The 10,371-nt window shown below is 41.7% G+C and overlaps 1 protein-coding gene across 5 annotated transcripts in view; it reads right to left on the bottom strand.

The window, feature by feature from the left end:
- Nucleotides 1-647: 647 nt before the first annotated feature.
- Rnf125 (ring finger protein 125) overlaps nt 648-10,371 on the bottom strand; it is a 28,648-nt gene continuing 18,924 nt past the window's right edge. Inside the window, exons 5-6 of one of the 5 annotated variants that reach the window (XM_029471959.2) lie at nt 8,534-8,641; nt 648-801 (exon numbers count right to left, since the gene is read on the bottom strand). In XM_029471959.2, the coding sequence (XP_029327819.1) occupies nt 736-801; nt 8,534-8,641 (174 nt within the window). In that variant the 3' untranslated portion in view covers nt 648-735. The other 4 variants (XM_021150687.3, XM_085833687.1, XM_085833685.1 and 1 more) reach the window with 4 other exon arrangements.

The raw sequence follows: 10,371 nt of genomic DNA, 5'->3' as shown, positions 1-10,371 counted from the left end.
ATGTGGGTTAAATAGCAAGTTTAAGGTTAACCTAGACAGTAAAGTGAGGCTCTCTATAAAGAGTGGTGGGGTGGGGAGGGATGGGGGATTGGCAGGAAGCTGAGCTTGGTGATATACACTCTAATTCCAGCACTCCAGAGGCTGAGCTCCATGAGTTCAAAACCATCCTGTCTACACTGTGAGTTCCAGGACAGTCAGGACTATGTAGAGAGACCCTGTCTCAAAAACAAAAGCAAATGAGAAAAGGAGGCCTGACATGGTAGGTGGGTGCTGGTGCTCCCAGCAGGTGATGGAGGTCAAGCTATGTCCAGTGTGAGGTCAGGGCTCATGAGAAGCTGCTTTAGCTCCTTTAGTTCTAAACACTTTCTGCTTTAGCCTCTCAGGTGCTAGGATTAGAGACACGGGCCACCAAACCTGGCTATGATATACATTTTTTTGTTGTTGTTTTGTTTTCTGTTTTTTATTTTTTCAAGACAGGGTTTCTCTGTATTGCCGTGGGTGTCTTGGAACTCACTTTGTAGACCAGGCTGGCCTCAAACTCAGAAATCCGCCTGCCTCTGCCTCCGGAGTGCTGGGATGGATTAAAGGCGTGCACCACCACTGCCCTGCTATATTTTTTTGCCATGGTAATTTTTAAATAATTTTACTCAAACTTGGGCATCATTACCAAATAAAAAGATGTTCTCTTTAAAAACTATTATTTTATTCAGATATAATGGTATATTGCATATATCATTAATCCTTGTTCTCAGGTCTCAGGAGGCAGTCGATATCTGACTCATGGGGCAGCTTGTTAAGATTCTGTTTCAAAAACAAAACAAAATAACAACAAAAATTCAAGATGTGTTATTTTCTGGCTGGAGAGATGGTTCATTGGTTAAAAGTACTGGATGTTCTTGCAGAGATCCTGGATTCAGTTCTCAGCACCCACATGGTGGTTCACAACTCTATCTCCAGTTCCAGGAGACCTGTCATCTCTTGTAACCCAAGGGCTTCCCCCCCCCCCCCCATGTGCTGTATGTACATACATTCAGGCACACACACATATACACATAAAATTATGTACAAACTTTTTTAAGTGTGTGTTTTCTGAAATATTAAGCCTCAGAGTATATTTTGTGGGTCAAGCTGACCTTAAATCAATAGCCAAGGATAACCTCGAACATCCGACCCCCCAGCGTGTGCCTCCTCGGTGCTAAGATTACAGGGAAATGTAACCACGCCTACTCCATTTGGTGCTAAGGATTGAACCTTCATTTATCACAGAAGGAGTTTTCATTTAGTTGATACTTCCCAACTAAAGAATCTATATCTCAGCAGATGTTGTCATTGTCTACAGAATCTTGGTTGTCCTAACTGGGAAGAGTATGCTATTGACTTGGAATATACACACAAACTTAAAAGATACTCAATATTCTACACTGTAGAAGACAGCCCCTCTAAATAAAGAAAATATCTGATAAAAATAACTTCAAAAAAAGGAAGAAGATAGCCCCTCATCACTAACATTGAAAATATCCATAGCCGGGCGTGGTGGCGCACGCCTTTAATCCCAGCACTCGGGAGGCAGAGGCAGGAGGATTTCTGAGTTCGAGGCCAGCCTGGTCTACAAAGTGAGTTCCAGATCAGCCAGGGCTACACAGAGAAACCCTGTCTCAAAAAAAAAAAGAAAATATCCATAACAACACAGCACAGAAAACATGGTATTCTGAACACCCTGGTGTTACTGTTGACTGTTAGCAAGAGGCTCTACACCTGAAAAGGTAAACTGGAGGTATTCACACTCCTGGGCTCATTCCTTAGCACTGCAAGGAAGCAGGGAGGAGCTTCCCCTAACCTACTTAGCCAGTACACGGCTACAACCACAGCATTTTGTGGGGCAGAGATATAAGAATCACAAGTTCAAGACCAGCCTGGACTATATAAGTAAAATCCAGGCCAGCAAAGCTATGTGGTGAAACCCTGTCCTGTCCCAAAACAACAAAAACTGCGTATGGCGACTCATGCCTGTAATCAGTCCCAGCTACTTGAGCTCAAGGGCAGCCTAGGCAACTAATTTAGATCTGTTAAAAAGGAAGCAGACTAGGGATGCAGCTTGGCCCTAGAATTCTTGATCAGCATGTGTGAGGTCTTAGGTTCGATACCCAGTACCACCAAAACAAAACCCCAAAATAGACACAGTGGACATTTTAATGAAAGCAATGGTCCTGCCACTCTTTATTTCTCATAATACAGTTTTCAAAAGAAGAATTATACACTTTAAATTCTGATCACAAGTTCTTTTTACATTTGAACAAAAGAATGAATCTCTTAGTACTTCAAAAAAAAATACCTTCAATGTGTAAGCATACAAATTATCATATGAGAAACATTCAAAAACTAGAGTAGGCTCACTTCGAAATGGAGCACACCTAATCCCCAGTAACAGCAGGAACCAACATTACCAGAGTCAGGGGTTCTTAGGAGCTCCAACTCTTTACCACTGATCCACAATCAACCCGTTTTCTACCAACAGTATAGGAGAACTTAGTTTTAAAATAACAGCATCATTTTCACCCCTGGTCCAGTTGTTTCATTAGGCAGTATTTACAAAAAGCACATGAAAGTTTCTTACTGATGATCAACAACTTTGAGTACTGGTTTTTACTTTTTAAAGCAATGAATTAAATTCCTTTTTTTTAAGAAGATAAACGCACAGTGAAATTATATCTTCGTCTCATTTTCAAAACAAAGCAATTCAGAATACAAAATAACTCAGGTGGCCAGCACCTAACTTATCCTCAGGGTGGCAAAATTAAAACAAACAAACAAACAAAGAAAAAAGCTGTGGGTCAGATTCCCAGTCTGTTCGTGCACTTGAACCTACTAGTCAGAACACAGGGTTGTGGTGTTTTGAGACAGAGTCACATGTAATCAACCCCAGGCCAGCCCCAAACTTGCTATGTAGCTGAGGCTGGCCTTAAGCCGCTCCTCATCATTGTGTCTCTACCTCCCAATTGCTGGTATTAAAGGCTTTAGTCACCTTGCCCCATTTAGGCAGTTGTTGGGTTTCTTAATTATTTTTATGATTTTTAAGTATTTGTGAGCATGTGCCTGTGTTCCAAGTACCAGTGGAAGCCAGATGAGGGCTGCTGCAGCAAGCTGTCCTACATGGGGACTGAGACCTCAATCCTAGTGAGTAGCAAGGACCCTAACTGCTGACTTATCATGTCTCTCCTCTCTCCCTCATCATCCCCCCCCCCTATTCTTTTTGAATGAATTCAGACAAGAGCATGCCACAGTGCATGTGTAGATCTGAAAGGACAAACTTTACGGTTCAGTTGGGGGGGGGGGGGGGAGGGTCAGACAGACTTAGGTGCCAGTCTTGCTCAAAGGGTATTTTTACCCACTGAGCCATTCCATTTATCCAGAATATGTTTGTTTGCTTGTTGTTGATTTTTGGTTTTAGTCTTTTAGTCTTGTCAGAGCTTATTTTCTGTGTACTGGTGTTTTGCCTGAGTATGTCTTGTGTGTGGGGTGTCAGATTCCCTGGAACTGGAGTTACTGGCAGGTGTGAGTGGTCATATGGGTGCTGCGAATTGAACCCAGGTCCTCTGGAAGAGCAGCCAGTACTCTTAGGCGTTGAGCCATTGCTCCAGCCCCCAGTGGGTTTTTAAACTCACTCATGACTTTCATATTGCCCTAAGTTAACCTAGATTGACTGATAGGACAGTAGTTACCAATAATCAGAACTGTACTGTAATTTACGGGCTGATGATCACTTCTTAATACTTCATATATTGTATCATTCACCCAGACTGGAGACAGAGAGGTTGCAAAAGTCTGTCACTTGTTAGCAGCCATGAAGAGCAACTTTGAAGTCGGTAGGGAAAGCAAGAATGTGCTCCAGCACTGGCCTTAGCGACCACAGTTCCTGGGTCTGACACAACACCTAAGTTAATCCAGGGAATGCAAGGGCTGCCCAGAAGCCCTGTCCCTCCCTGGTGTTATATCTTCCTAGTGACCTTGTCCTGAGGAGAAAACAGTAGCAATATCAAAGCAGTAACGGATAATTCACTAGGGAAACTTTAGAAGCCAGTGCCCACATCTAAGTCCCAGGGCGAGGAGGTAGGAGCAGGGAGATCACTTGAAGTTCTAGGCCAGTCTGCTTTACACAGTGAGTTCTAGACCAGCCAGGCATACATATGAGAACCTGTCTCAAAAAGGGGTAAGAAATCATGGCACCATGATTATGACAATGTTGATGTGCAACAAATGATGCTTATAAATTATTACACTATAAGCTGTATTATGCTTATTTGTGTGTGTGAGGAGGGAGTACACATTATGTTTGCACTTGTGGGAGTTAGTTCTCCTTCACAAATGTGGTCACAGCGATCAAACTCTGACTCTCGGGCTTGGCAGGAAGTGCCTTTACCTACTGAGCCATATTGCCAGTCCTTTCCAAAAGGTATTTTTAAGTGAAATAATACTTCACCCTCAGGAGTTGATGTCTATAGTCTTTGTTACTTTTTCTTAATTCCAAGGTGGAAATCCTAGTAAGGGACCTGAATGTAACATTAAAGAATCACATGTGGCCGGGCGTGGTGGCGCACGCCTTTGATCCCAGCACTCGGGAGGCAGAGGCAGGCGGATTTCTGAGTTCAAGGCCAGCCTGGTCTACAAAGTGAGTTCCAGGACAGCCAGGGCTACACAGAGAAACCCTGTCTCGAAAAACCAAAAAAAAAAAAAAGAATCACATGTGAAAAATGACAGTCATAATAAATGCACATAACTTGAAGAACTGGAGGATAAAAGGGAGAGAGTAGAGCATAAAAACGTTGGCACCATCCAACTGTTTTTGAAAATAGGGAATTGCAGGCATAGCAACACATACCTGTGCCCTCACACACAGGAGGCTGAAGCAAGAGGGTCTCTGGTCACCAGTCATCCTGGACTACCATGGCTACCCTGCCTGGCCATTTTTATCTTTACAACAAGCATACAGCTGTTTCCTGGTTCTCTCCTTCAAACAATGGTAGCCTCAATAGCAGACACTGACCTTAGAGGTTTTTTTCTGGAATGAAAAAGGGGGCAGGTTGAGACAGGGTCCTGTGTAGCCTGGGCTGTCTTTGACCTTGCATTGTAGCTGAGGGAGACCTTGAACAACAGATCCTCTTTGCAGGCTTAACTCTTAGAGAGTTGCTGATCTCTGGTTCATAGCAGGAAACAAATTCAACATGGAAGACCTTGCTGTAAGAGACAGCAAGGAAAGTAACAGAGTGTTACGAACTCAGCCAACCTTCAAGGAATGGAAAGAGAATTGAAGCTGAACCTCAATAAAGTGACACTTGTAATGGATGGAAGTCCATTCACACATGACTAAATACATGAGTTCATAATGCTTTTGTTCAGCTTTGAAACAGGGTCTTACTTTATAGCTCAGGCAGGCCTGCAACTAACTATGTAGTCCAGGCTGGCTTTGACTAGAATCCTGCTCAGCCTCCTAGGCATACAGGCATAACCATCCATTAACAATGTTTCTTATAACACGTTAAGCTATGCATTTTGTATCTGGCTTTTAGTACATGTACTTTATTTTATACTTTTTTAAGATGTTAAAATGAGGGGGGTATGGGGGACTTTTGGGATAGCATTGGAAATGAAATTGAGGAAAATACGTAATAAAAAAAAAGATGTTAAAATGAAAAAAAAAAAACAAAGCTTGGGATCTCCCCTCAAACTCACCAATGTGAAAACTACCATAAGTATCCACAGAGGGGTCCTAGAAATCACCTACATTATAAAAATACTTCCAAGTAATAAGCTAAGAGTATTTGAAAAATATTCTATCAAAAAAAATTTTTTTTGGTTTTTTGAGACAGGGTTTCTCTGTATAGCCCTGGCTGTTATGGAATTCACTTTGTAGACCAGGCTGGCCTTGAACTCAGAAATCCACCTGCCTCTGCCTCCTCCCGAGTGCTGGGATTAAAGGCGTGCACCACCACGCCCAGCTTAAATTTTTTTTTATGGTCTTATTAGCCAACTCATTAGCCACAGCTGGCCTCGCACTCCTGCCCCTTCTATACTCACCTCCTGAATTACAGGCATGCTCCTGTATGCCTGGCTAAGAATACACTTCAAACGCAGAAGTTGTTGCAGTATTATATTATATACTATAATTTGGCTAAATTGGATTTTGGTGACTTCAAATTCTTCCCTTTCCTCCTTTCTCACAAGATTATTCTGAATAAATTTCAGATTTCCTTTAATGTCCATATTTTGTTCCTCTCTCCGCCTTTTAGCATAGAACAGAGATTGGCTTTCTCGCCTAACCATGATGACAGTTGGGATATGTAGCGTTATACACATATCACTAATGGACACAGGAAGCTGCTCCATCACATAGCTAGCTTGTGTCGTGTCTCTTCCATCTGTTAATGGCTGTTTCTCATGGTTAAATGTCTAATAGACTCAAGCATGTAAGGGCAGATCTAAGCCAGAATGAACACGGTTTTTAAATGCAACATAACAAAGACAAGCAGGTAATACTGTAGTACATGTTTCTCCATCAAACACCGACAATTCCCCTCCAGTCCTTCAAGCAGCATCTTAAATGGTACGAGTGAATGGTCCCCTTCCTAGTCATAAAATTATGTGGTGTTTGACTGATTCACATATTCAAGAAGGGAGCGGTCTAGCACTCTGCGAATAATGGCTTCCTCAATTATATCAAAATCCTACAATACAGAAAAATGATTAGAAATGGTCAGCAGTGTTTCAGAACTGGGAGGAACAGCACAATGCAATGTTCATATCTGAGGAAATAAATTCTCTCAGTTACATGGCCTGTCTGTCTTTTCCGGAAGCTCATCATAGATCCAGAACTTACTTTGAGGTTACTCTTTCCTGTTTGACTTCCCTGGCCTTTCAACTATTGCTATTCGGTTTTAATGAGTAGTTTATAGTGAATTGGACACCCAGATTGGAAATATGGCTCAGTGGTCAAGACCACATACAACTCTTCCAGGGGACCCTAGCTCATTTCCTAGCTCCCATGGGATGGCTAAAAAACTCCATTTGGGGATAGGCATCCATGTTGGTAACTAATAGCTATTTGTCTCTTACTCAGGTTCCTGGAAGATAAGTTCTTGGCAACCCTGACTCCTTGACCCCCCCTCCCCACTCAGAAATGTACAGCCATCTGCTTGTTATGCTATGACTAACTGCTGATTCTGGCTTTTGTAATCTGCTTGTGCAGACAGAACAGCTCTTGTGGTTTACACCTTTAAAAGCCCTTTCTGCATCTGCTTCAGTCAGGTTAGAGACTGTAGGCCTTGCTTGTAGCCCACCTACATTTAGTTATAATCTGAATTGAGTCTGGGGTCTTTTCCCAGTGGTCATGAACTCTACAATAGCACATAACCACCAGTGAATCCAATGCCTGCTTCTGGCTGCCTTGGGCACCCCCCCCCCCCCACACACACACACCATACACATATACATATAAGCAAAAACTACATCAAAACCCTAAGATTTAGAAAGTCAAAGAAATAAATTCTGGTCAGGATGATTATCTGTATTTCACACATATCTGGAATAAAGTTTACATATTCCTGCTAGTTTTCTCGGGGACAGAGTTAAATAACGAGCATTTTCTCTAGCAGTGGGGGAAAAATAAGGCCACCTCTAGGATTCAGAATGCTAACAGTGGGATGGAGTGATGGTGCAGTGGTTAAGAGCACTGGCTGGACTTCCAAAGTTCCTAAGTTCAATTCTCAGCAACCACATGGTAGCTCACAATCATCTGTCATGGGATCAGGTGCCCTCTTCTGGTGTGTCAGAAGATAGCAACAATGTACTCACAAAAAGAATGCTAACAACTTTATTTTTGATTTATGGAAAGAAAATGGAGAGCAATGCTTCAACTTTATTTTTCAAAGTGAAATATAGGCTCCATATCAGCCCTTCTATACATAAAACACAAAGCAGCCCCTCTTGCTTCCACGAAAACAGAAGTTGAAATCTCTATTGGATGTCCATCCTGATGAGACAGTGTCTTATCACAAGGCCCTGGCTGGCCTGGAGCTCACTATGTAGAGCAGGCTGGCCTTGCACTCACAGAGTTCTGCCTGCCTCTGCCTCTCAAGCGCTGGGATCATAGGTGTGTGCCACCGAAGCTGATTAAAGAAGACTACTTCAATATTAGTAGTCAATTTTTTAAAAAAATCTATTATTTATTTATTTCTATTTATATGAGTACACTGTAGCTGTCTTCAGACATACACCAAATCCCATTACAGGTGGTTGTGAGCCACCTTGTGGTTGCTGGGAACTGAAGTGGGGACCTCTGAAAGAGCAGTGCTCTTAACCACTGAGCCATCTCTCCAGCACATTAGTAGTCAATTCTGCAAAGCACTTTGACTGTCATGACTTTCTCTTAATGTTAATACTTAATGCTACCTACATGCTCAATTTACTTATGAGGATTATAAAAAGTAAGCTTAATACAGACACCACAAAAATATAATGTAAAAGGTAGAAATATACTTACTATGAAATCATCGTAAAACAAAGTGTGACTGACTTGCAAATGTCTAATTAAACTGCCATTAAAGGTACTTGGGCTTTCATTAGGTTGTGAATGGCAAAGCGGACAGAACTGGAAAGAAAGACAAATAATTCAAGATATTAATGCCAGATAATAGATATTATATTAATACAGACGGGGTTTCTCTGTGTAGCCCTGGCTGTCCTGGAACTCACTCGGTAAACCAGGCTGGCCTCACATTCAGAAATCCGCCTGCCTCTGCCTCCTAACTTCTGGGATTAGAGGTCACCACCGCCACCACCCCACGGCTAATGCCAGATTTTTAAAAAGGAAGTCACCATAGAATGTGAATCTTAACTATGAATCTGTTGGACAAACATCAACATTGTTGGTTTAGTTTCATGGTGTGTGTGATGTGTGCATGTGTTCATGTGTTTGTGTGTAGGTGTACAGGGTCATGCCTGTGCATGTTCCTGTGAAGGCCAGAGGCCAATGTCAGGTGCGCTCCTCAACTGTTCTCCACCCTGTGTTTTTAATTATTTTTATTTTTCATTTCCACTTCATGTACTTAAGTTGCCATACTTTATTTTAAAAGCATTTTATTTTATTTAAAATGATTTACTGACTTATTTTTATGTGTATGAGTGTTTGCCTGCATGTATGATGTGTGTGTCACATCCATGCCTGGGTCCCATTGACCCTAGTGGAGAACATCAGATACCCTGAAACTAGAGATTGCTGCAGGCTACCACGTAGGTGCTGGGCCCTGGAACTCTGGTCCTCTGTAGAGCATCAAGAGTTCTTAAACACTGACCAGCTCTTCAGCTCTTTTTCCGACTTGTTTTTTGAGCCAGAGCTTCTCACTGAACCATGAATTCCTTATGCGCGTTTCACTATGTCTCTACATGTTTTTGTTTTCCTTGTGTTTCTTTTTGTTTGTTTATTTTTATTTCTTTTGTGGGGGGGGGGTGTCAGGATTTTTATTCAGAAAAGCCGAGAATTTTACTTCCTCTTCTTCATCTGTTCTGTTTCCAGCATCAGGAATCACACAGAGAAGTGAGTACTCTGGGTTGGGTGGATTCTTCACTATTTCATTTGTATTGCAATTAGTTTACGGTGCATGAAGCAGCATTCATGGTGAAAAACCAAACTAGTACGGAGCAAATGCAGAGTAAGCAGGTAGCAAAGCTTCTTAAGAAGGTTTGAATTCGTGGCGCACGCCTTTAATCCCAGCACTCGGGAGGCAGAGGCAGGAGGATCTCTGAGTTCGACGCCAGCCTGGTCTACAAAGTGAGTTCCAGGACAGCCAGGGCTATACAGAGAAACCCTGTCTCGAAAAACAAAAAAAAAAACAAAAAAAAACAAAAAAAAAAAAAAAAGAAGGGTTAAATTCAGTCTCTAATTCAAATACAGGATCATGTATGTGGTACTGATTTTGTTCATAAACTGCGGTTTGTCAAAGTATGAGAGTTCACAGTATCTGCTGTATAATAATTTGGTATGCTATCAAAGAAAAGATGGTTGTTTTGTCTTCATTGATTTTATTTAATTATTATTATGTATATATGTGTAGCACCTGTGTGTGTGCATGTGTGTCTATGTGTGTATGCTTGCCATTGTGAGCATGTGAGCACATGGAGATGGTTCTCCCCGTGGATATTATGGGATTTCCAGAAATCAAAGTCTGGGGGGCAAGCACCTTCTGCTGTTGAGTCATCTTATTGACCCATTTGTTATTTTTTTGTTTTGTTTTTCTTTTTCTTTTTTTTTTTTTTTTTTTTTTTTTTTTTTTTTTTTTTTGGTTTTTCGAGACAGGGTTTCTCTGTGTAGCCCTGGCTGTC

This window comes from Mus caroli, unplaced genomic scaffold (genome assembly GCF_978045245.1).
Source record: "Mus caroli unplaced genomic scaffold, Mus_caroli_1 scaffold_19, whole genome shotgun sequence".
NCBI lineage: Eukaryota > Metazoa > Chordata > Mammalia > Rodentia > Muridae > Mus > Mus caroli.
This window is presented reverse-complemented; position numbering and strand designations above follow the sequence as displayed.